This window comes from Patagioenas fasciata, chromosome 1, assembly GCF_037038585.1.
Source record: "Patagioenas fasciata isolate bPatFas1 chromosome 1, bPatFas1.hap1, whole genome shotgun sequence".
NCBI lineage: Eukaryota > Metazoa > Chordata > Aves > Columbiformes > Columbidae > Patagioenas > Patagioenas fasciata.
The window spans coordinates 28,970,102-28,997,097 of record NC_092520.1 but is presented as its reverse complement, the minus strand read 5'-3'; the positions used below and the strand labels follow the sequence as shown (position 1 = coordinate 28,997,097).

General features: G+C 42.2%; 1 protein-coding gene across 1 annotated transcript; it reads right to left on the bottom strand.

The window, feature by feature from the left end:
- Positions 1-17,618: 17,618 nt before the first annotated feature.
- Positions 17,619-26,984, bottom strand: NHLRC3 (NHL repeat containing 3). Its single transcript, XM_065829314.2, has 7 exons — positions 26,685-26,984; positions 25,566-25,718; positions 24,665-24,812; positions 23,915-24,115; positions 22,640-22,731; positions 21,879-21,991; positions 17,619-20,309 (listed from the first exon to the last, which is right to left on the bottom strand). Exons 1-7 carry the CDS (start codon positions 26,967-26,969, stop codon positions 20,081-20,083), a joined length of 1,221 nt encoding a protein of 406 aa, XP_065685386.2. The 5' UTR covers positions 26,970-26,984; the 3' UTR covers positions 17,619-20,080.
- Positions 26,985-26,996: the final 12 nt, after the last annotated feature.

Genomic DNA, 26,996 nt, shown 5'->3' with positions numbered 1-26,996 from the left:
ATTAGATGAATAAAATATGTAAACTGAGGCAGGCATCAGGTAGTCTGTAAACCTTGAAGTACCCAACCAATGGGCAACAGGGGAGGGAAACTGCAGCTGGGATTTAGGGGGATATAAGCAGGAGCTTTTTGCCTTATTACCTTTAGGTAGGACACTCGATCTTGCAAAATTGTTAATAAAATATATTTGCTGAGAGATCCTGCCTGGGCATATTAAATTGCCAAGGTAATTGTTTCATACAATTCTGCCCTTCTCTCCGCTCTGGTGAGACCACACTCGGAGTCCTGCATCAGGCTCTGGGGTCTTCAGTACAGGAAAGGACCTGTTGGAGAGGGTCCAGAGGAGGCCACAAAAATGATCAGAGGGCTGGAACAGCTCTGCCGTGAGGACAGGCTGAAAGAGTTGGGGTTGTTCAGCCTGGAGAAGGCTCTGGAGAGACCTTATTGCAGCACTAACGGCCCCTTCCACCACAAACCACCCTGTGATTCTACCACCCTCCCACCCTGCCAGCCCCCAATGCGTTCACATTCGTCCGTTCCTTCTTGGGGTGACGGGGCGGCTTTCCGTGAATTAAGGGTTACCCTTGCCCCGCTGCGCGGCTGACCCACCACCCGTGGCTGCTTCTGCCAACCGCACTGTACTGCGAGCGGCGCAGACCCTGTGAGCGCCCGTTCCCCGTGCCCCGTGTGCGCCGTGCGGAAGGGCTGGAGGGAGGCGGGAGGAGCGCAGGCCCCTTCCCCTCGCCTCGGCAGCGACTCCCGGACGGACTCTCCGCTCCGTCCGTCTCCCTCTTGGTCTCCGGAGCCCCGGAGGCTTCCGTCCCAGCGCCATCCCCGCCGCGGCACACGTCCCGTCCCTGCGCGCTGCCCTTCCCGGGCCGCCTCCGCCCCGCCGCTCGCTGCCCGCGCCGGCTGCGGGGCTGCCCGGGGCAGCTCCGTTTCAAGCACAAGCGGACGCAGCGCACGCTTCCCCAGGCCGTTCCTTTCCCTGCCCTATGCTTTCAAGACACACCAGTGCTTCAGCCGAGGTGAGGCGTCCAGGCGCCCCCTCGTCGCCCTCCCAAGCCACGGCAGAAGCAACCGGGGCTAGCGGCCTTGCAGTTCCCCCCGCCACTGCGTGCGGGGCCGGACAGGCACCCGATCCCCCCCCCCCCCTCAGGATCCTTTCTCCAGAAAAGCGTTTCTCGCTGGGACCTGGTGACGGCAACAAAGGTTTTGCAAAAGGAGGTTATGATCCCAGTGAGAAAGGCACCTGGATTCTGAAAAGTATCATCTAAAATGCTACTTGGTGAGAGCTAAGAGTATAAAGAAAGGTAAAAGTGTAGTTAATCTTACGTCCCTTTAGATGCTGGGAACGCTGAGTTGTGCAGCGCTGGAGAGGCTTCCCATTTGCGTGCAGCATGCCGTGCAGACACCATGGGTTGGAAGATTAGCTCATTCTGGTCACTCTGGCTTTTATATGATTTCTTACAAGAAAACAGTACTATTTATAATTTCTGCTGTCAAACAGAGAGGATGTTCACACGAGAACATGTTGCTGCACTGTTTGATAAGGCAAGGCCACGCAGCTGTGCAATCGCTGGTGCCGAGTGGGAGCTGCCCGTGGGCTCCTCGTTGGCATCACGCTGCTGAGCCTGCCCTGTGTCGAGGGAGGGGTGCAGCATGGCATGGGGGCGATGCTGTATGTGCAGCACAGCACAGACCTGGGTCTGCACAGATTCACTGTTACATGGATCACTGATCCTTGATGCGCAGTGGTCTTCTGGTCAGGCTCACTGCAGAAGCCCATAAAAGTAGTTTGAGATCTCCATCAGTGTGGATACATTTCAAAAAAGCCTCACATTAAAAGCAGTTGTTCTCTGTAGAGGGATTTAGGATATTAGCATGGAGTGTGTTGCTCATACTGATAAGCTACAGTCTGAAAGGAGTCCCTACACTGACATTTTGACAGTATAGATAGATGGATCAATCACAGTTTTATTATTTAAGACAAAGGCATTGTACAGAGACAGGCTGAATGAAAACCAGTCAGCAAGTTTTAATGTTCAAAATGTTAGTTGGAGCTCAGCTGGGACATTGATACCTGTCATGAAAGACTCTTTGGCCTACCAGACTGCATCCAGCTTCAAAATTAAAGAATCACTAAGATTTATCTGTCACACATGGTATCTTCTCCCAGAGGTCCTTAGTTACAAGACATCCTTTGATAACAAGATTGCTATAGTCTAATTCCACTAATGTCTATTATAAACTCCAGAACTATACTGAAGTTTATTGAAATTCTCCACTGTCTACATAATAATTATCTTCATATATCAACAACAAAAATGTCTCTGTCTTTTAATTTTCTCCTCCGTGGATATTCCTCATTTAAGTGTCCTTGTCATTTCACTAGGTGCTTTGTAAAAGTTAATTTCTCTAATGAATGAAGCTGTAGCAAAGAGTCACTTGTGTAGTGTGTGGGCTAATTTAAAGTTCCACTGAGATAGCCAGGGGTCAACTGCCAGGCCTCACTGCAGAGCAGAGCCCTCTCAGCACTAGTCTTACATCCTCACCTTCTCCTGTCCCACAGGACCTTGGGATGCTAGCGTTGACTTATACAAAGCTGTTCTGCCAACATAGTAAGCAAGCTAATGTCTTTACAAAACACTACAATAAAATGGACAACCAAACAAAACTTTTAATGGGAAGTTCATGAATCCTGATTTCTCCATATAGCAACATTCAAAGCCACTGCTTTCCAAGGACAGCAAACGTAACCTCTTTATCAGAATTTTACTCAAAGAAGGATTTTTTTTACTGTTCTGCTTCTCTTGAAGTAAACATGACAGAAATTGTCATTCCCCTTGTCAGTTAGAAGGACCATCTGGCACTACATTAGAACAGTCTTCTATTAAATTCACCAGCATGCTAATTATAGGATGACTAGTGAATGGTTAAACTACCAGATGCTATGAAGATATATCACTGTCTTTTTATGTGGTTAGGCAAGTGTTTAATCAAACCTGCAGCTGCTGTGTCTGCTTTACCTATGAACATATCTAAATTGCATTCACCTGTGGGAAAGATGGAGCTGTTGTCGTTCAAGAAGAAAAGCAGCTTACTTGGAACTTTGCTGAAACATACAGCATGTATACATGTGATTGAATTACACATGCTGGCAGTTTCATCAAAACCAGTTACAGACTTTTCCACTTCAGTTCTCTGGATTGTGCTCCCTGATCCTTGAGTAATCTTGTAGCACTCGTGCAAGCTTTGAAAGTTGAGTTGTTTTGGAGGCTTCAACAAAGCCACTTTAGAAATGGCAATATACAGCCACGGTTCATAGGACATCTAACAGATGATCCCGCTACTGCTTCTGATTTTGAAAACCCTGAATACATGGAAACAATCTACAGCCTTTTACTTTTCCCCATTCTAAGGAGTCTTCAATTCAGAAAATACTGAAGAGGGTAAGTGACCTTCCAGCATGACACAATAACCAGTACTGGTCCCAGGGTGTTTAGCATTCCCGTGAGGCTGCTTCTTTACCAAAACACTGAAAGACAGAACCTCACAGTTCTCACCATTTGGGATGTGGCCTTGGCTGAAACCTGCAGAAGATGAATTTCACAGAGAGTATTACTCCTTTATATTTGAAAGTGCTTGTACTTGGCTCTACTTGGTATTGTAAGATCTAGAGATCAGATGTGGAAAAACAGGATTTAGGGATCTAGCTAAAGTCAAGCCTCTGGTCAGACAAGTTTCCATTGCGCTTCCCTTTTCAGTGTTTGGTAACCAGATTTCAGAAGGGTACTTTATTCCCATTTAGTACTGGGCTCATTGTCTGCTTGGGCTCTTTTTGGAGTCCATCTGAGGGCACAGCCATTGAAGTGACCAAAGGTGCAGTGGGCAGCAAGGTTAGGTTCAGCCTTGGGACTTGAGATTCCAACTCAGGAACTTTGCTGAATGGCTGGGTATGGCCTGTTGCTTTCTGTTGACTGCAGAAAGTGCTTCATGCAACTGAAAGTGCCAAAATTGTGCAGAATTTTTGCAAAGAGTCCTAGGCATGGTTTTGGCTCAGGCTCACAAGCAATTTTCCAAATAATCCATGAGCACAGGAGTACCTACAGGTCGAAGAGCTGTGGCATTAGGCAGGCTGGATGTGACCATGCCTTTTGGAGGATAAAGGAATTCAATAGTATAAGCATAGGTCATTTTATGCCAGTTGACCACTGTGCCACAGCACTGACAAGAGTAGAAAGAAATAATATACTGGGAGGCTGGGAGGTTATCTAGAAAATCCTAGGGACATGGGCTTTAGGAGACAAAGTGGGAGTTTAGAATTTCTGCAGAGGAAGTCCTAGTTAACATTATTGCACTGGTTTTTTAAGCCTGCTTTATTTATAACTTTCTTCTTCCTTCGCTAGCATCTTCTTCAGCCAGTTTTCGTCATGTGTGTCTCATTAAGTGCATACATCCTTCTCTCTTGGGTACAAACACTGATAATGTGATCCATATGATGGTTACCTCAGGGTTAGATGCTGGTAACACACTTCATGCAGCACAACAGCTGAAATCCATGCAGGATATTTGTCAGTGTAAGATATTGGTGTCCCATGAGCTGCGTTCATTGCCTCAGAGTCTGCTTGGAGTTTATGGTGCTTGCCTGAGAAAGCAGAGACAAAACATCTGCGGTCTTCCCTTGCAGTTTTACTTATTACTTCAGTAATTCGGATGAGGGGTGTCATGTCCTCTCACACACTCAGTGAAGTCCCCTGTGGACTGGGCCTGAAGCACCGAGGAATGGTGGGAAAAGCACAGCATTTACAAAGTGTTATATTTGATGGCACTGGTAATTGTTCCTCTTTTTCTTTTGAAGACATCAAATCTGCTGACTTTTCAGGCACACTGCATAAGATATTTATGTGAGAAACTTTTCAGAAGAGGTAGAGGACATCCTTTCCAGCTGACAACGCAGGCAGATCACTGTCTGCCTGAATTGCCGAAGTTTAACTTAATGGTATGTTTGCATAATTTATTATGGTAGGTCCATAGAGCCCTGGGAACCTATCTTGATTATTTTAAATTTAAATAAATAAATAAAAGATGGATCATTGAAGAAACTGGTGATCGATTTCAGGAAATGAACCTGAAGCACATCAAAGGCAGGTTCTCAGTGCCAGAGTCAACTGCAGTTTTACAACTACGCTAAGCTATGCAATTATCTTAAACCACAATGATCCTGTTGGATTTGCAGGGGAAAATTTATCATCAATCTCCTTACACAAAACAAACAAACAAAATCAGTGCAGCATTTTCATATTAACACAGCACAAGACAGTGCCAGAGTGAATTATCATCTGTGCTCAGAAGCACTGCTGCAGTGCTGGTTGCCACACAGATAAATAAAAATGTGCATTTGTTGATCTGAGGAACTTGTTTTTACACAGCACAACAATGTTCTGTAGAGATTGTAACAGTAAGGTAACACAGAATAAACTTTGACTGTCCAAAGCAGTGCTAGTTAAGTCAGTATTTTACCCTGCTGGGGTATGTAGCCCTCCTGCTTTTTATCTGTTCATCTGCCCCTATGGAAAAAGGACTGGAAGAGTGAACCCTAAGACAAGAGGAAGGATGATGATGGCAGAAAACTGTCCCCAGGGCTAGAAGACAGGAGGCAACAACAACAACAAAAGAGTTGGGTGGCAAAAGCACTGGGAGGTAAAAAAACAACCCAAAATCTAATGTTCCTTTTAAACCAATGGGGAGAGACAGCAGGTAGCAATGCAACAGAGATTAATGATGGCAAATCAATCAATAAATGAATAATAATATTGCCATTACATGTCACTCAACAGCATTGATCATTGTCAGAGGGAGCTGAAGTTCTCTGGAGTTTCCTTCTCTCTGAACTGGGCTGGAATCCAGTGGGAGAAGAGAGTCAGAGGCAGCTTTAATTTGAAAGACAATTTATTTATTATCCAGGCAGAAAATCCTATTAAAAAGAGAGCAATTTCCTTGATTGTGCTGCAGTATTCATTTTCAAGTATTCTGCAAAAAAAATAAGGTGTTTTGCATAAGATGAAACCATAATTTTGGATGGGATATTGAGCAGGAGGTGGGGCATGTGCTGAGTTCCCTGGGAGAAGTCCCAGGAGGCGCTTTGGCTTGAGAGACATAAGATTCCTTCCCTGACATAGATAGATAGATAGATAGATAGATAGATAGATAGATAGATAGATAGATAGATAGATAGATAATTTTTTAATTTTTTTTTTTTTTCTGGATGAAACTAACAACATCTGATAGAAATGTCTACTTCCTGGCAGGGAGTGAGTGTGCACAGTCTTGGATATGATTCGTGTCACTCCCTTTCTGCTCATTTGGTGACACTGTTCTGTCTAAAATAAGATGCTGACTCCTGGTATGCCAGTAGAGCTGAACAGATGTGGGGCAGGGAGTGGGGCTGAGTGCTGGTCCCCAACTCTTCTCTGATGAATTTTTTGTTTGCTCATGGACTGGCCTGAACATTCCAATTAGCTCATTCCAATACAAACCCCAGCCATGCTTCTGGGGAGAGTTTTTTCCAGCAGCTCCTCCCAGAAGGCACCATGGGTGAACCTGACCATCCAACACCGATGTATGTCCTTGTGCCACACCGCGGTGTGAATGAAACACGAACTCATGGGTTCATGCCATTCAGAGCAGCAGGAAAAACCTTGGATTATTTCATATAAAGAGAAGAAAGCAGAGTTCCCCACCCCTTCCACCTCCCCCCCACCAATCATGATTCTGTTACCTGAAGGTCACCGGCAAGGTCCCAAAGGTCCTCAAGGAGAGGATGGGGTGGGAGTGCTACAGAGGGGACATGCCCTGAGGAGTGTGGATGTGAGACACTCAAGTCTGTGTCACTCGATGGTAGGGACCAAACCCTCTGGACATAGCCTTTGCTGTCTAGCATTTCAATCTGAGATACTGGGATTCAGACTCTCCTCCAGATGCCCAAAGAGAACAGCAAACAATGTTTTCCCATGGAGAGCATCAGGTGGGTGTAAATGAGGGCAGCTGCCAGGAGCTGCCCATCCAGGTGAGCAGCTCACATGCTGCCCTTCCTGCCCCAATCCACCTCCAGCAGGAGGGTTCTGCAAAAACAAACAGCTGACATCTATTAGACCCTTTTGCCTGCACAACATGGTAGATGAGAGATCTCACCAGGAAGCTCTTGCCGCCAAGAGGCTTTCTGCATTGCGATATGCAACATTCAGCTGAGCCGGATGGCTCAGTTTTGCAATGTGAACTGACCAAACATTTTCACCTTGAGCACCTTACAGGCCCGCAGCATGGCGGAACCCCTAAAAATACATACCTACATGATCTGTTAGCCTCTCCTCATTTGATTTGTACCTTGCTTTGCACCAGACAGCTGCAGGGCAGAAAATTCCAGCCAAAGGTGATGTATTTTCTCTAAATTGCTTCATTCAATCATGAAGCACTCATATGACCATCTCACAAGATATTTTAACTGGAATGAACCCAGCAAGAATAGTCATGTAGAGATGATGAGGTTTTAACTCTGCAGTGCCATGACCTTTTAGCTGATGGGAAAGTGCCCAGAAAGATTTTCTTGGGAATTGATTTTCCTCTTTAATGTTGCTAATAGAAGATGTTGATAATAAAGATTAACCTGGATATCTCTAAATAAAAATGGCATGCCCCTACTGTGGTTCACTTGCAGGAAAACTGGTCCAAATACCTTTCTAGATCTAAGGACTAAATGAGCAATACAATATGCAAAATAATTATTATAATCCATCAATTTCACAGAAACAAAGCAGAACAACAAACAATTATGATAGTAAATTGAATCATAAAATGGCAATATGCCAAGATGCATATTAGCTGGGTCTTTTTACTTGTCTGTTGGCAAAATAAAGAGGATTAGGGGAATGACTCATCTGTTGATTGAAAAATCTACTTAAAAGTTGCAAGGAAATTGGAACAACAACATTTAATAAGCAGTAACTCGCTGTGCAAAAGCTTCTGATCACTCACAGCTCCACTCCCCAGCTTTTAAACTGTGGATGCTCTGGAGCAGCAGAACCAATCCAGCTTTGATGTCAATCCCTCATCATCAGGTTGTGTCATTATGTTTGCTATGGTCTTCGGGAGCAGGGTCATATCAGCAACAACAAAAGGTGGTGTATTTGCATAGGAGGAAATCCTGTTTCTGCTGTAGCTGTCAGTGACAATTTAGTTCCTGGCTGCAGTGCAGTCAGGGTTTTAATCTTTCCTGCAAGTTTTGCCTCCTCTTGTATGAAGTCTGGAAACCTCTTATACTGAGTTTGGATTATAACACATCAAAAGTAGTGGTTTTAAAACTATCTGTGGCCACCGAAGTGATGCCTGAGCTGTAGTAAAGGCAGTGGGAAGGATCACACTGTTCAATTTCAGATTTCAACCCCCCCGTTATCGCAGGAGCCAGCAGCCCCCTGCCCCGCAGGCACTGGTGGAGGCTCCAAACCCTGCAGCAGTTCTGGGCAAAGCCCTGAGTGCCGGGGAGCTCCTGGCAAACTGCCCTTTCCATCATCACCTCATCTCTACCCGGGGCTCGTTCAGCCCAAGCTGCTGCTTCGTTTTCATCTTGCGAAACCCCAGTGTCACCAGACACCTTAGCAGAATGCAAACTTCGCTCCACTCAGCAGTCTGGTGAGGATCTAGGTAACAGGTTTGTGTACGTGCCATGTGGTGATGCCTCCACGGAGCATAATTGCACTGTGTTGGTGTTTGGCAAGAGCCATCTGGTTTTCATTTTCTTTCACAGTGTAATTCATCACCTCTACCCCCACAGATTTGCAGTGCAACTGCCTTTCTGCTTTCAAGACAATTTCAGCTACACTGAGTGTGTTTTGATTTATTTTAACGGAACCCAGCAGACACCACCATCAAATCATTCTCCTTTAAATTAAAATGAATTTGATTTGCAAATTTTAGCGAGATAGGACTACTCATAAAATCTTAACTGATAAAGCAATAAGATGCTGAGGAGATGAAAGGACCAACCATAAAATAAATCTCCTCACCAGAATCTAGGAAAATACTGTGGAGAATCATCTTAAGCACATTTAAACCCATCAAAGCTATATAAGCAATAATAATAATAATAGTAATTAGAGGAAGTATAAAGAGGAAAACACCTATTCTAGCTCAGCACAGAAAATGATCTGTTTAATACTTCTTCTTGTGACTCAAATTACTATTTCTGTTTGCAGAAGACTGGAAGCATCGTTCATTAAATGCTATTTTTTGCATCTGACACTGTGAGAGGGGACACTGGCCTGTTCTGTATGTGTATCTGTGTGCAGGTGGGGTGAGAAAAACAAATTTAAAGCTAAGAATGAGGAGACGATAGAGCTGGTTAAAGTAGTAACCAAAATGAGTAACTGACAAACCAGGAAGAATGTGTTCATTGTAGGTTCTTGTGACTTGCAGTGAATGGTTTAACCCCCCCACTTAAGCACAAACACTAGAAACACCTTTGGATGTAGCTATAAGGTAAACTGTAAAGAGAATAAGATCCAAAGGTGACACAGGTTGTTTTCTTTCTCAGTAACACCAAAAGCCCACTGTGCATTCTAATTTTATGTGCTCCTCAGCTCTGTCTTAGGGTTCACTTTGCACAACTGTTATTTCCATTGTGTGCCGAGGTACTATGAATTGTGAACAGGATTACCAAGTTAAAGGAACACTGTCAAAAAACGTTACTTTACATGCACATACACATATTAAAAACCTTATTAAGTCTACTAGCTCAAGCAGGCAAAAACCTAGGAGGTGTCAGATTTAATGCTATCTGTGTTACCCTAAATCTGTCCTTTCCTCACATGCATCATGGCTACAGTCTTTAATAACATGATGGCCAATTTATTTTCTCCCCGGGGGCTCCCTGTCTTATTCAGTGTTCTCTGCTGGATGCTCCTCCCTCAGCTCTCCACTCTGGACATCTCCAGGCTCACTGCACTGCCAAACATCCGCTTATTTTCCACAGGAATAGCAAGTGGAAATTGTCTCATGCAGAGGATACGTGCCCTTTGCTGAATTTAAAGCCATATTTAGTAGGAAGGTATTGGAGCTTCTCCATGTTTTATAAGTCTTTTACATAAGAGGTGTCCTGGTTTTGTTAAAAAACAAGTTTCTCTTTTAGTGAATTTGCCTGTCAGCTAAAGCCTTCATATTAGCTGCATTTTCCTGAAAGCCAGATACATGTTTTGGTAGACATAGCAATGGAATACGAGATGACTGATAAGGATGGATGCACCTCGCGAGAGGAGCAACGAGAAAGAGGTGACCAAAAACTGACCAACTGAGTATAACATCCCATTCACATGATACTTCACATAAAAGTGGGAGATCATGAGGATCTCGTCCCTCTTCCTTATGGCCGACATTAGGGGAGGACCTCACGAGTTGTCCCAGCGAACTGAGGCCTAGTGACAGATTGAATCCAGCTCCGGTTGGCTGCAGAGTCCAGTCCAGGACTTCTGGTGCCAGCTCTGCAGTTGTTGAGACTTTCAAGATTGGTTTTGTATATTTTGTATTATTTTCTCTATTTTTATTGGCAGCATTAGTAAAAGATTTTTAATTTTTCCAACTCTCTTCTCTCTGTCCTTTCCCTCCCAATTGCCTGTCCTTAGTGGGAAAGGGAGAGAGGGAGGGGCTAAAGGGGAGAAGGGAGGAGAGGGGGCTAACAATACATCTGCCACAGTCTTATTGTCACCCCGCAATCAAAACCTCGACAAGAGGAAAACAATGTAATTTCTTAGAAGTCACTGATTTCAGCAGAAGATAAAGCAAATCAATTGCATGGATGATTTTGACCTGACTGTTTCAACTTTAGAGGTCAAAAGCAGACAAACCCAGCATCTAGTAAAGGCAAATTTTGGAAACTTTCAGCTTGGTGACGATTGGCTCTACCTATCATGCAGCTTGTATTTTGATAAGCCCACCATAGTCCCTGAGACTTTCATCATCAGCCTTGTTGAAGAAGAGGAATGGATCACAAGAGGCTATGATGTAAACCTTGTCCCCAGGTAAGACACTTGCATAAATATGGGAGAAGCTGTCCAGGGTCGGTGCTGTTCCCTCTCCATCTGTCCCCATAGAGTGGTCCGTGGGTGAGTGGGGTGGCTGCAAAGCAAAAGCTGCCCATGTTGGGCACCTGGAGAAGCCCTCCAGGCTGTGAGGGTCACCTGTGCTCCTGGCAGGTACAGGAGCAGCTGCCACCCTCCCCTTTTGTTTCATTCCCTTCCTTCGTGGAGTGAGTGGGAAAACAGAAAGTAAAGGACCAACACAAGGCTCCAACTGCAGCAGCTAAAATAGTCCTACCCTAACAAGAACAAAGCAACCCAATCCCATTTATCCCACAGTTTCTGAGTTGCCAGTGTTTTACCCTTCATCCCTCCCCCACTGCAACTGATCATCTATATAAAAGGCTAATAAATTATCTGGTGAATTTAAAAAAGCAGCAACATTTGCATTTTGAACACATGTGCATTCAGGATTCAGCCTGTTTAATCATTACGCTTCAGAGGATGTACCAGTTTTGCCATTCGCCTTTGCCAAGGAAACACAGGCTAGCGAGGGACAAGTGACGGGATTACCAGCCAGGCGGCTGCTGGTGCTTATTTAGATATCACCATTTGCCATTCCTGCTTTGGAGCCTAATCTATACTTCAGATTTGAAACTGCTATCCCAGGGATAGCTCTAACCCAGCTCTAGCTTTTTCAGTGTATGCACTGGTAATCACATGTAATTTGACTAGGCATGCATAAAGCTTTGTCTAGGAAAAAGGATACATTTCCAGCCTGCCTCATGGACTCATACTTTCAGTAAAGGCCACTGTGGTCTACTCAAATTTTGAATGCTTTATTTACTTGGATTCTCCTCTAACCACATTAAAGTGAAAAATAAATAATTGCACAGGCTAACAAGTATGTTTATAATAGAACTTTTTAATAGGTGCTCAGCATTTCCTCTCAGTTTTTCCACTGTTTCCATTATCTGTGATGTGCACATGTTAAGCTCTCTTGGCAAGGTGCAGGCGTTTATGTCATGTATTGTGTAGTGCCAAGGATTTTTTTTTTCTTTTGAAATAATTAAGGAGTTTGAGATTTTTAGATCAAGCTGCAAACGTTTCTTCTCTGATAAAGATTTTGGGTCCAGCAGCTCTTATTCCTTTCTTATCCCAGATTAAATTTCCCCCAAGCAGAACAGTGAGAACTGAGGATGTCATACAATCCATTAAAATTCATACACTGGAATTATCACAGTGAGTTAGATGGGTGCAATAGCACTTCTTGGGACACCTGAGCTGATCCCTCACACCTAAGTGAACGTCCTTTTGAAAGCATGGAAGATTCAGGTTGGCTCATTTGTCTTACTGAATCACGTATTGCTTTTCTTTTACACTGGCCCATTTCCTTGGCATTGGCCTCCAGGGCAAGGGCTGTCTTTGTTCCATGTGTGTGCAGTGCAAACACAGCAGGGAACTACAGCTGATACTGGGTGGTTTAGGCAGTTTCATTATGGAGGCATTTGTTACCACTCTTCTCTCCCAGCATGCCTGCGACCCAGACAACATCAATAAAAAGTAAATAAAAATAACATACATATATACCAATTTTAGATTTTATATACTGCATTTGCTACATGCACCTCTCCTGATGTATTTATCTATATACGTGTGTATGTGTTCATGTTTAGGGGATGCAATACATACAATCTAAAATTTGTTATGCCACTTGTGTTTTTTGAGCAAGTCAAGATTTCCTGGGGGAAGTGATATCCTTTATTATACCTAGCGAGATAGTTGTTTTTTTAAAAAAAATCCTTAAACAAGGCCTCATGTACCCAGAAGCTCATCTCCCATTTTAAACTGCCACAACTGCGCTAACAAGAGATACAATTTTTCCCTTGCAAGCGCTGCCATGCTTGAGTCTGCAAACCATTACGGGTTTTACAACAGCAGCATGATTGCTTCCTCTGTTGGAGAAGGAAGGTGCTCAGGGAGCAGCCATCAGCACTGAAGGACCCTTGGGTTCGGTGCAGAACAGGAAGGGCAGAGGGAGAAGCAGACATGATGCATGAGACCTGAGCTCCATGGGGCTGCACAGTGTTCACAGCACCTGGCAGCCTTCCTAGGGCAGCCTGGTGGCCAGCTCTACTTTACTTTCTCCTGTTTTTGTCTGTAGCACTATCCATCACAAAGCCCTTTTAAGCCAAGACCCTGGAGGCACATCATGGTGAGCCTCAGTTATTGGAAGACCTCCCACTCTTACAACAATTTCCTAGAGTTTTCATTCCTAAAAGCTCTGAAATTAGACTAGGCATAAAGTAATATGCTGCAAGCCTTATTGCAGAACTAGTGTGGAATATGCTAGGTAGAATCACGCCCCACTCCTCCCCCAACCTCCAGGTCTCCTCCTTAATTGATTTCCACTGTCAGATTTATATGCATGTTGGAGCACACACCCCTAATATGATCGTAACTTCCTTCTTCTCTCTTTTACAGCATCCCTGTAGAGATAAATATGGGTATTTGCTTGCAGACCAGTCACCCATACCTATGAGCATGGCAGCTGGGATACATAAGGAGACCCCATTTGGGAGCCATCAGTCATTTTCTGTCTGCTGGCTCCAGCTACACCCACACACACGAGAACGAATCAGCACAACCATCAGCATTGTTTCTTGACTGGAAATTATTAAACTGTTTGAAAGAGCACCTTCATTGTAATTCCAAGATTATTCAAGTATTTTGATCTTTGAACAAAAATTAGCCTACACTTGTGCTACCTCACATTTGTGTCAGACCATGGGTTATGATGTGTTACAGAAAAATGTAATTTTTTTTGCAATTTTGTTATCTGATGCAATGAGTGTAGTGCTTTTCATCTTTGGGACAGTGAACAGGCACCACAGCCAGCCAGGGCATGCACCCTGGGGAGAACATCAAAGCTGACCAAACTGAAGCACGGGCAGCTTCAGCCTCCTTTGCTGAAACTTTTGACTTTCAGTAAGACCAATGCACTGTCTTTGTGACTATATGTTCTATTAAAAAGTAGCTTTAACACTAAAACCTTATGATATTCGCAAACTCTTCCTTTCAAGCTAACTTCTCCTGCATAATAGACATCACATATCTCAGTCCATCTTTATTCTCCACCCAACCTCTGCACGCCAGCAGACTCTACGTGCTCGCTGAGTTCAGAGCAGCAGCTATGGGGAAAAAGGCGTGTTCACGCAGGTGCCTTAAATGATGAAAGATGATACCAAACACAGCAGCTGGATATAGACAAGGATTTTTAGCAGACTTTTCTTTGCTTTCTCTCTCCTATTTGTAGTTCCACTGTAGCCTTTCCAAGGTTAGAAGGGGAAAGAAGAGCCAGAATTGCCTGCAGTATGCAAAATGAGCTTGCACAGGGAATTCACAGTATTACATTGCAATGCTTTCTGTTTGATCTTCTGGTACTTTCCTAGTACCTCCTAGTACTCTCCTCATTTTCTGACTACTGCTGAGTTTGGAAGCTGATGTTTTCATAGAACCATCTTTTAGGAGATTGGGATCATTTCCTAAATGGCAATATATATATATATATCAATGTTATCACAGTATATATAAACTTGTACCTGCTTTTATATTCATCAAAGTTATATTCCATTTGCCATTTTATTACCTGTCACTCAATCTCATGATATCCTCTGTAACTCTTTGCAGCTTTTGTCTCTTCTCTGGTACTAAGACAGTTCTAAGCAAAAGCTACTATTTCAGAAGTCTTCTCAAAATACAGAATGACCTTAATGAGATGAACACCTGCTACCAATTTATCAGTTTGTTTTAATAAGCCATTTACTGACACTTCAATTTCAGCCAGATCTTCCAATTAAGACCCTGTCAAAAAATGTTAACAGCATAGAGAGTTTGCTGAGGAGCTCAACAGCAACCACAGATAAAAACTCAGTGTCTATTCTGGTCTATTCTTCCAGAAGGGTTCCTTTACACCTTGACTACTTAGTCACTCAAATCCTGTGACAACTGTCAGAGACTGTACTGTACTGAGAGTGAGGAGCAGAAGCAAATTCAGCCACATCAAACCACAGGGAGACAGTACTACCCCTGTACAGCACACAGGCAGGTTTAGTGCTGACAGTTCTAATATCCAGACTTCCTGTCATGCGGTGAACATTCTTTTGGATTTCTCTGTTTTTAATAAAAAATGCTATGAAAATGTTTTGAAATGAAAGCCTTAGCATTTTGCCACTGCAAGGCAAGTTTTCTGATCTATACAGTTTAGACAAGGGGTAGAGCAAGAGATGACTCAGTTATCATCTGTAAATGACTCCATGGGGAATAAGGAAAAAAAAATTCCATATTAGGTCTCTAAGCTAGCTGAAAACTGAAAACGTGAAGTTGAATACCAACAAATCCAGACTAAACCTAAAGCCTTTCCTTTATAATAATGTTTATTGACTACTAGGAAGGATTAAAATATATAGACCTTAGTTATTCAAGAGATTTCTCAAGTCTTAATTTGTTTGTAAGAGATCCCGTCATAGCTTACACAGAATTAATAAGCTTATTCCTGATGTAACTGGGCAAAGTTTTTTACCTCTGTTGTGCAGGTCCAGTTACATAATCATATTTGGTTTCCTCAGCCTCAAAACATGTGATCTTATAATAAAGTATGTCTATTCAATATCCCATTTGTATGAGTGTTACTTTGGCTTTAATGCAGTAACAAATCATCCCGTGTGCATAAATTAATATGCTCCAACTTTCAAATTTCATGTAAGCAACCTGACCTTGATGCTTTACACACAGTGAAAGACTCAAATATTTTGAATCCCTTAGCTGAAGAAAGGAAGCTGCCTGTGCTCAAACTTTTTTATGGCAACTGCTGGCAGATACATTTTTTGCAGATGCAATCCCCCCAAAAAAGTAGTATAAAATAATAATATAAAATTGGAGCAAGGTGTTTAGACGAGGGCTGAGGAAGGAAGGGTAGAATGAAACTGGTCAGTGAGATCCAGTAAGCTTAGCTCTAATCTCACTCAGGGTCACCTCTGTAGGGAAATACAGTGGCATTGCTTTCTTAGTATAATTATGCTGCTACAATTATACTATTATAAATTATTGTGTTTCCAAAGCAACATGTCAGGAGTAATTCCACTGAAATCAATGACATAAGGAGTAGAAGAATCAATTCACCTTACCCAGTTGTCTCAGGACACTAAATTACTGATTTTTTTTTCCTATTAAATACAGTAAAAAATTAAAAATGGATAGAAATCCAGTAGTATTAACCCAAAATGATTATAATATAATTATCTGCTTATGTTTAAAGAAATCTATTTTGAAAAGAGAAAGGCAGTCTGCAGCTATTCATTATCTTTGTTGACTTAATCTAAATGTTGAGAAATTACCAGCTGTTTACAATTGCCAGTGTAAAGCTACACCGAGTATGCCAAGCATCAGCAGGCATTTGGTGCCCTCTTATGTTTTACACGAGCAATTTAGTGATTGCAGCCCTTTCTGGTGATAGATCACTTGTGAAGGTTTCTCAGGTTACAGATTGTTAAGAAAGTAAGCGCAAACTAAGATAACTAACTACTTTATGCTTCAGAAAGGTTAATAACCACTTGAAGGTGGTGAACTTACGGTAACGAGCAGACCCACACATGCTGGTGCGCCTTCCCCCGCAGCTTTTCTTGAGACAGCTCAGCCTTGCTGAACGGATCCTGCACAGGACAACCTGGTTCAGGCTTCTTTTATTTTGGCTAGACAGATATTGTTAATCAGTTGCTGAGTACAATAACACAAAAAAAGGTGGGTTAGCATCACAGAAAAATCAAGATTAACTTCTTGGAATTGGAAGAGAGGACCACATGACAAGGTCTTACGTCCTAGGAATGTCACTCAGTTAACACGAAAAACATAGAATTTTCCTATTTCCTTTACTTATATACTCCAGTGATTAATTATTACACTTAAAGTTGACAGTTATTAATTAAATTAGATTTCTGGGGGATCTACCTTAGGTTTTCTTTCTTGTCTAGTTAACACGGTAGTATGTACTTCTTGTGCAGATATTGTCTACTACTAAACAAATATTGTGTAGTACTTCTTGTGAAATTATTTCTAACCCATAGACAAGTCCCTTCTCGATCTTTTAAAAATGAAGCAGATTGCTTGGTAAATGTTTTCTGGAAATAAAGCCTGATTCTACATTAAGAAGTGTTTTGTTAGTTAATTTCCCTATTAGCATCAAAAGGGTATACAGTTTAAATATTTTTCTTCTACTTGGCACTTACATGACAACTCATCCCATTTTACTAATTACTCAGAGGAAAACGTCTGGGAGAGATTTATGTGCCTTTTTGGATATATAAATTAGAATGCAAAAGAGATGGACCACAGAAATAGTAATGTATAAAGATAACATAGAATTTTAATTACATTTGAATGTTGGTACCAGAAATTATTGAATACCTCATTAAAGTGTTGAGGATCCCATATTTAGAAAAGTAATCCATTGCAATGGAATGTATTGGTATTAGTACAGAAATAAACCACCCAAATCTTTCATAATGGGAAATTCTCAATTTATTTTATCAAATTATTCTACTATGCAATTTTTCAGAAATCAGTTTCAAGATGATACATAAGAAAACCTTCAGAGAATTATCAAGTTAGTGCACAAATCAATCATTTTCTCAGCCTGGTCATAGATGCAGAGATAAAAAGGAGTCTAAGTATCTCGTACTAGTTAATAATGAGCATCCCTTCTTATCGCAGATACCCAAATGCCTAAAGGCAAGGCACATTTTGGCACTGTGGCCTACTTCAGTAAAGCCAGACAAAACTGGATGAATTCTCCGTGCTTCTAGGGGCTGCAAAAGCCCATGTAAAAGGAGAGTTGAAAGTAGATCCATACAGCAAACGTGAAACTTGTAGAAATAACTTGTTCATCATCATCCAAAAGTGCACTATTCCTTTCATGAACACTGAAGCATGTTCCCAAAGAGCTTCAAGTTCTGTTTCAAATGGATGTGACAGAAGAAAAATAAATAAGGAGAGGGTGTGGTGAGGGAGGATGATTTGCTTGGACCCCTTACACTATCAAGATATACTCAAATATAGTTAATGATCTCACAGGAATATTTTTTAAAAGAAATTCATGTTGTGTAGGTGAGAAATAGCTAAATTGCACATAGAGCAGAGATCCCTGAGCTAGTGGCGACCTAGTTGGAAAATCCACACAACACACCGCAAAGCAATGTGGACATATCCACCCAGGTCTAGAGGAAGTACTGCTTTTTCAGCTAATATTGCTTACTAGCTCACATTCAAGACCATGTGAATGATAGGTCATATTTACTAGTGTATAACTCTGAAGTTCTGGTTCTAAGGCTTGAATGAGGGCAGCTAGATTAGATCTACTTTTGTTATTGTGGATGCAGCCAACATTAAAGCATTCATATTTAGTGCACTAATCTCAAATTGTACTGAAATCAGGCCATCAGGCTCCACAGATGAGTTGCTTTCCACAGAAAATCTGAATGTGACTTTTCTGGACAGTATTCCCATCTGCTGACCTAGAAATTTGCGATCATATGTTGAAACCTGCCAAATTCGGATGCATTTGCTTTTGATTAAGTTCACTGAAGTGGGTATTTCCCATCAGAATAATTCCATTTTCCAAATTCCCTTTCTAAGGAAATTAAAAAAAACCAGACTGCTTCTCTTAGCTGGTAATTAGCATAAAAATAGTCCACACAGTAGAATAAGTGTGTGGAAACTGCAAAAATCCTCTGAAATGTTTTGAAGAGCTAGCAGATAAACATGGAATGTGGATCCTTTACAGAGGTAATCAGTTATTCACTGTCTGATTTCTGCTGTGCCATTTTCCTATACCCAGTTCCCTCTGTGCTATAAAGTGAACTAACTTAAAACCTTGAAGCAACACATAAAGAAAACTGAACCACTCTGGACTGGTAGTGGAAAGAGATACCATTTTTTAGGACAGAGCTTGGAGGCATCTGCTAGGATGTAGTGTAAGAAACTTAACTCTAGACATTAATGGGAGCTGATGAAGTCTAAGTGCCGGATATCAAACAGTTAACAATCCCTGAATCAAAACAGATGTGCTATTAACTGACAATTCCAATAAAATTGAGAGAAAAAATTGAGTCTCCCAGTCCCCAGTGCTGATTAAGACTTCCCTAGAAAATTGCAATTTGTTTACCTCAAGTAACTTAAATGAGTTGAACTTCAATATGTTCCACTATGAAATCTTATGTAACAGAAAACTCAAATTGGTATAAATCAAATCGAGAACTGATTTAGTTAGGAATCAGTAATTAGCTGCTGTGCACATACTTCCAATTTAGTTTGAAGAGCGTGATACCAATTTAACTTAAGCTTATTACAGAATTTACTACTTTAGCTAGAGCTGAAAACTTAGATTTCAATGCTTATGGTATTAACCACTTAAGGCAGATGCCAGCATCAGCGCTGTACCAGGATCCAGCAGCACCTTATTCAACATGATAATGCATCCCTGTATTCAGTGTTCGGCAGTATCAGCACAATGATTCCATAAATCTCGCGAAGAAACATTAAAACGAGGTGCTTGCTTCCCAGGAAATCACTTATATACTACTTCCAGACAGTTTTGACCTTCATTTAACAACACCCACAGACTAAGTAGAGTAGCCCCAAGATGACCTTATACATTTAAGAACAGCAGCTGTGTTTGTAAACTTTTATATAATAAAATTAAGATGCTTAATTTTACAATGTCATTGTACAATTCTCAGCAACAAAAGCCAAAGCCACCATAGCATCACTAAAATGAGTAATGGCTCAAGACCAAGTACTCCAGGACTGCAGAACAGCTAGGACAGATTCTTAGCCCTGGAGTTCTGGGAGCACAACGATCTGTGCTTGTCAAAGGAAACACGAGCTACAGAAAACTCAAGGAAATATGGTCATAGATCTTGTATGTCACACAGCTTGTGCCATGGTAGTTGTGGGAAACCATCAGCTTAAGGGTATGTACTTTTGTACTTGCTGGGCTCCAATCTCTGCAATGTAGACTGCTCCACTCTTCATGTCTACATCCACAAGGTGTGGTTTGGTTTCGTCTGCCAGCTGGACAGTGTTGACCATAACACAGTCCCCAATAGCGCCAACTGGTGGTGCTGCCAGGATTGCTAACCGGTTGATATTCAGCTGAGCGACAATCAGGTATTTGTAATCAGCAGTAAATCTGTGAAAGACAGACATATAACTTTGAATTATGAATTCCAAATGACATCTCATTTTAACATAACCACGCACTTTTAAACAAACAAAACCTCCTTAATAGTCAAGCTTTTGAAGGTTATGACAGGCTAAATACAGTTAAACATGGGGAATTAACTTGTAAGCCTTGCTCTGCATGTTGCTGCTCCTTGAGACACATTATGCAGCAGAAAACTCCTTCAAGACAATCTCCCTTTAAAAGCTCCAACAGTAAGGTCAACATCACACGAAAACTTTAACAATCCTGCACTCAAATCCATGGGGCTTGTTCTAAAGCCAGGATTTCCCTATCACGATACAACTATGCAGATTTTGCATGTGATGAGGGCTCAGCACTCTATTAGTTAAACTGGTTAACTACTTTGTCAGACATTAAATATGAATATTTTAATTCACCAGTAAGAGTACACCTTATTCATGTAACTGCATGCTTTTAGAAGAACTGTTCAACAATACAATAAGCTCAGGAAGTGCGAGTTGGATGAGTACATGGTGAGATGGATCAAGAACTGGATGGATGGCAGAGTTCAGAGGGTTGTGTTCAACGGTGCAGGAGGCCTGTAGTTAGTGGGGTTCCCCAGGGGTCAGTGTTAGGCTCAGTCCTGTTCAATCTGTTCATCAATGACCTGAATGAAGAGACTGAGTGCACCCTCAGCAAGTTTGCTGATGATAACAAACTGGGAGGAAGGGCTGACACACTAGAAGGCTGTGCTGCCATTCAGTGAGACCTGGACAGCCTGGAGGACTGGGCAGAGAAGAACCTGATGAAGTTCAACAAGACCAAATGTAGGGTCCTGCACATAGGGAGGCACCAGTACAGGTCAGGGGTGGACCTGCTAGAAAGCAGCACTGCAGAGAAGGACTTGGGAGTTCTGGTTGACAGCAAGTTGACCATGAGTCAACAATGTGCCCTGGTGGCCAAGAAAGCCAATAGTACCCTGGGGGCATGAAAAAAGTATGAGCAGCAGGTCAAGGGAGGTTCTCTTCCCCCTCTACTCTGCCCTGGTGAGGCCGCATATGGAGTAATGCGTCCAGTTCTGGGCTCCCCAGTTTAAGAATAATAAGAAACTCCTGGAGGGAGTCCAGCAGAGAGCTACAAAGATCATTAGGGGTCTGGAGCATCTTTCTTATGAGGAGAGGCTGAAGAGAGCTATGTTTGTTCAGCCTGGAGAAGAAAAGCCTGAGAGGGGATCTTATCAATGCTTATAAATATCTCAAGGGTGGATGTCAAGAGGATGGGACCTGACTCTCTTCAGTGGTGCCCAATGATAAGATGAGGGACAACAGGCACAGACTGAAACATAGGAGGTTCCATCTGAATATGAGGAGAAACTTGTTTACTTTGAGGGTGCCAGAGCATTGCAACAGGTTGCCCAGAGAGGTTGTGGCATCTCCTTCTCTGGAGACATTAAAGACCTGCCTGGACACATTCCTGTGTGATTGGCTCTGGGTGAACCTGCTTTAGCAGGTGCATTGGACTAGATCATCTCCAGAGGTCCCTTCCAACCCCAACCATTCTGTGATTCTGTAATACCTGACAGAATAGGGTCCATCTTCTGAAAAACAGTTGTTCCAAGATCCGAGCCATTCCCCTGTGACTTTATCAAAAACTTGGATTCTTTTGTTGTCTCTGTCTGCAACCCATACCTGTTAAGAACAAAAATCATGACTGTTGACAAACAGAAAAAATCAAATGCATTCATTTCTTACACGGGCAAAGTATCCTGTAGTAAAAAAGTACATCTTAAGAGAATGTAGCTCCACATTCAAAATGACTTAAGTAGGTATGACTTCCAGATATAAAACAAAACTGCCACGTAGTGAATACAAACGAATTATTTTATATTACTTTAACAAAGAAATCAGTGCCTTCTCTTCATTTTTGTGGCTACATTGAAGACATATTCCCACCTATTTAATTCTAAACATACTGGTCTGACACCCACTAACAATTAGTTTTTCAACAGCAGTGTCATTTCATGATCCAGTCCTAGGATGGCTGCATCTGCAAACCCTAGTACTACTATAAATATTGTGCAACTTTAAGAACATTTTCAGCATGTTTTGTCGAGCTTGTCTCTGTTCCACCCTGTGCTAACTGGGTTCACAAACACTGCAAGCTACTGAAGTAGGATCTGTAGATGAAACTTCAGCTCATGACCATTATCACACTGAAAACTGCAACTCACATAAAATGACCCAAATCACAACACCTCAATTAAAAAAGGAAATAGCATTTGTTTTGTTTAAACAAGTGTGTCAAAAGATGAAAGAAGTTCTGCCTTTATTCTTTACCCGTCCAACAGGATCCACTGTTACACTGTGAGGAATCTTGAACTGACCAATGCCGGTCCCATTTGTCCCAGTCAGCCATATCTCTTTGTAGTCTAAACAGTGAGCAACATGAAAAAGTTAAAAAAATTAAAAAAAAAAAAAAAAATCACAGTAAGAAAACAACAAACAAAATAGCTTCAAGCCCTTCCCTTGCAAACTTACTTCGATTAAATTTTAAAAGGTGGAATTTCTAAACACAGGCTTTTTAAAACACAGTACTTCCGATACATTAACCCAAGAAATACTGGAACTACTACAGGGACTACTGGATTGTTATTAGTGGCTTCAGGCTTATGGTTATAGCAACGTAGCCACTAGTACACAAAAGCCACAGTCCAAGGCTCTGTATTTGAAAACGACAACAACAACAAAAACCCACCAAAAGAGAAAACAGAAAAACAGTTGGCTGGCTATGATATTCGTTGACTAAATTGATTTTTTTACATTTGTTACTTGGCAGTTTTGAACCAGTTTTGAGTTTAAACAATTACCATTTTGCAAACTAGATACTAGCAAACCGACTGGTTTATGACAGTGGAAAGGAGAAATGGTAGCTCCTTCACCTTTCCCCAACTGTAGACATGTGCAGACTCCTAACTCACAGCTCTAACCAATATGGATTATCTAACTGGGGAATATGAGCAAGCTAATTAGAATCATGGAATAATTTAAGAGATCTCCACACACCATCAGGTCCAACCTGCTTCTTAAAGCAGGACTAGCTTCGATAACAAAGCCAACTCTGAAGTTAGGTCAGGTTATTCATTACTCATGAAGTTTTAAGCATCTCCAAGAATGGAAACTGCACACCCTCTCTGGGCAACTATTCACTGTCTGATCACCCTCACTGTGAATCTTTCACTACAAAACTAGAACTGGAATTCCCTCCTCTTGCATCTTTTGCTCAGTGTTCCTCATTCTTCACTGTGAATCTCCAAGAAATGTGTGCCTCTGTCTTCTCTATACCTTCCCATTACTGACTTGAAGACAGTGATAAGAATCATCCTTAGCTTTATCTCCTGAAGGCTGAATAAACTCATTCTGTGTCTTGTCATAAATGATTAGGGAGATTTCTCCTGAAGTGACAAGCAGTAAAACAGGACCTGATCCAACAAAGTCTTCAAACTAATGTTAAATGACAGCTCTACCTACTCCATGCTTAAAAGTATTCTCAAGTTGTGTTATTTAAAATCAATTTTCCACGGTCAACTACTGCAGAAGTTCCTTTTTCCATACCGTTGGATAGTTTGAGCAATCTGTTATTCATTCCTCCGTCTCCATCCACAACATAGAGATCTCCACTTTCCTCTACAAAGATTTCTGCTGGTTGATCAAATTGTAGGGGAATCAAACTTGAACCAGCATTACCTGGTGTGCCCAAGACCTGCAGGAGTTTACCTGAAGGGCTATACTGTTTCACGGTGTGCCCATATTTCCCTGAATTAAGGAAAAAAAAGTGCAAAAACATCTTAACAAAATAAAATGGAAGTATTACAACTGGTTACTAAGATTAAAAAAGAAAGTCTCCTAATACTCACAAATGATATTAATAAATCAGACAAAATTTTATAGTAAGAACATGACAGTGGGTTAGTAAATCCACAGGCTACAACAATATTAATCCATTGTATTAGGGCCACCCAACCTAGGACAGGGACAGAAGATAAGTCTAGCCAGAAGATTATTTTATTTCCATGATAGTTCTCCTGGGAAGAAAACAAAAAAACAAAAAGAAAAACAGACAACCAAACAAAAACACACAAAACCCCCTTGCTTGCTAAGTTTAGAAGCTACAAGAAGACACACAGCACAACTCATGAACCTTTAGAGTATTTCGTGCAGCACCTGAGAAGTTTGTTCCAGGGCAAGTAAAGCATAAATCTATCTCAGAGTTGTTTGAGAGACTTAAATAAATTAGTCGTTTGAACCGATACCTGCAATATTTTCTTACCCACTCAATATTTCTAATATCACCACCACACATACCTGTTCCAACATCTGTGATCCATACTGAACTATCTGTTGCAGTGTTCAATACAAAGATACCATGAGGCATTTCAACTGTTTCATTCCAGGAGTAAAGAAAATAGCCTTCCACTGAGAATACAAGTACCTTTGGAACATTGTCTCCTCTCTATAAAGGCAAAAAAGACCTATTAAGAAAACATATCATGCAAGCAATCATATTTCTGAAAATTCTTCTTTGTAAAGTTTTTGTAATGCTTCATGAATCATAAGAATCTCCTGAGATTGTCTGCTAGATCTCATTTTCTCCGCTAAAAAAAGAGTGCCTAACCTCAGCATGCAAAACTTTCCAGTCTTCTAGAATTTAAACTTAAGTTACGTATAGTCCAATTTTCAGAGCAGTCAAGCTGCTGCAGCTATCTTGGTTTTAATTTTGAACCAGGTTTTTATGTTCTTGCTGAAAAATACACTAAGCATAACACAGGCATAAAAACCAGTCACTGTACTTGTTAGCTGTATGGTACTCAAGTACTGATGCTGTGCTTTATAACTGATTCCCACCACTTTCTGTGACCTGGAGATACCAATGCATTGAACTGGGTAGGGCAAATAATTGAACTCCAACCACAGTAACCTTTTACCTTTTAGTTAGAGAAGAGGCTACTGTCACTCAATTTGGATCATGCATTCATACCACAGAAATGTAATGCTTTTAAAAGCACAAACAAGCATGGTGCCAAAACTGCTTTAAAATGGACATAGCAGAGACATACATACTTATATTTTCACCAATTTTGATACAGTAATTATTCTCATATATATATAGACACACATACACAGATGCATATATATAATCTAAACCAAACACTTTAAAGGAAAAACACTAGATCAACAAGGAGAGATATCTAGTACTCTCACTCACTTGTCCCACATAGACCAAACCATGGAGAGAGTCGACAGCAACACAAAATGTTTGGCCAGTGAAGTATTCTGGAAGTTTAGGCCAGCCTATGTCCAGCTTGTACATCTGTTGCTGTCCATTCCAAGGAGGGAAGTAATCAAATGCTTTTAAAAACTGGAAACACAAAAATAAATACCCATTAGTAGTTAAATTCTTTGATGGTGCGATCAGAAGAACTAGCAGTAGAAAGTGACTTGGTACTGAAGCATCATAAATGGATTTATTCAAATTAAATTTAGAAGACAAACAGAAATAGGATTGTAGCTACGGTTTTGGACTGCAAATGGGAAAGCTCCAATAAATTAGCTAATAAAATCCTTTAGACTGGGGAGCTCTGAAGGTAGAAGGCAAAAAAACCACACCTGGAAATATCATACATCATAGTTGCTAGTATACTCTGAAATGAGGAAAATAGCATAGAAGGCTCCGAATCAAACAGAAGCCGACCTTTCACCTTTGTGTTCTAGTTTTCCAGCAAAATAAGGGAAGCCAAGCACAGCTATGCTGCAGCGAGCTAAGCACTAGAACTGAAAGATCAGGCCAGAACTAAAAGTAACAAGTGGTGACCCTGAAGGACCAGGGCCATTTAACATTTCTGTTAATTGCCTTGGTAGAAGCAGAGGCAAGTTTATGACAAGGAACTACAAACAGCTTGAGAAAGACTAGACCATCACGAAGGAAACCCGAGAGCAATTAAGCAAGGAGAAAACCCGACAGGAAGAAGTTATTCACCCGAGATTATTAAAGTTTTTCTTCATTTAAGCAGCGCACACTGCTTGGAAACCCCTGCACAAGAACCACCCAGTGCTTGCATTTATCTCAGAGGACCTGCAAGGCCACATAACGAAGCCTCAAAGCCAGAACAGGCCCGGGAAGGCACCAGGACGGCACGAGCTCCGGGGCCCTGCCGGCACCGCTGCGGGTCCCCGCGCAGGCCGGGGACAGGCGGCCCTACCACAGGCCCGGACCCGAGAGCCCTCCCCCCGGGCGCCCACCAGCCCCCTCCGGAAGCCATAACCAGAGGGCTAACATGAAGCTCCCGCACTACACCCCGTCCCTCAGGCCGCGGCCGCCGCCCACCTGCGAGCCCCAGAGCAGAGCCAGCAGCGCCAGCAGCGCCCCGGCCATCAGCAGCCACAGCCCCCCCGGCAGCCTCCGCCGCATGAGGGCCTGGACGGGGCGCGGCTGCCTCGCGGGCGGGCCGTGTTGCCATGGCAGCCACGTGACCGACGCCCCTCCCGCCAGCAGGTGGCTCAGGGAAAACGGGGGGGACGCTCGCTCCCATTCGCCCGGCCCTGGGCTGTCCAGCTCTGTGCCGGTTCCGAGCCGAGCGGCGCCAGCGCAGAGGCATGCCAGAGAGGGCATGTAGACGCCCCGCGGAAGGACTTAGCG

Bases quoted from the DNA above. Each gene is read 5' to 3' on its own strand.
- NHLRC3 (XM_065829314.2), bottom strand. From the start codon at position 26,969: ATGCCCTCTCTGGCATGCCTCTGCGCTGGCGCCGCTCGGCTCGGAACC. The intron at 24,116-24,664 runs GTATGTGTGGTG...TCCTTAATTCAG, and splicing joins GATCACAGATGTTGGAACAG to GGAAATATGGGCACACCGTG. The intron at 21,992-22,639 runs GTAAAGAATAAA...TGTTCTTAACAG, and splicing joins CAGTGGATCCTGTTGGACGG to GTATGGGTTGCAGACAGAGA.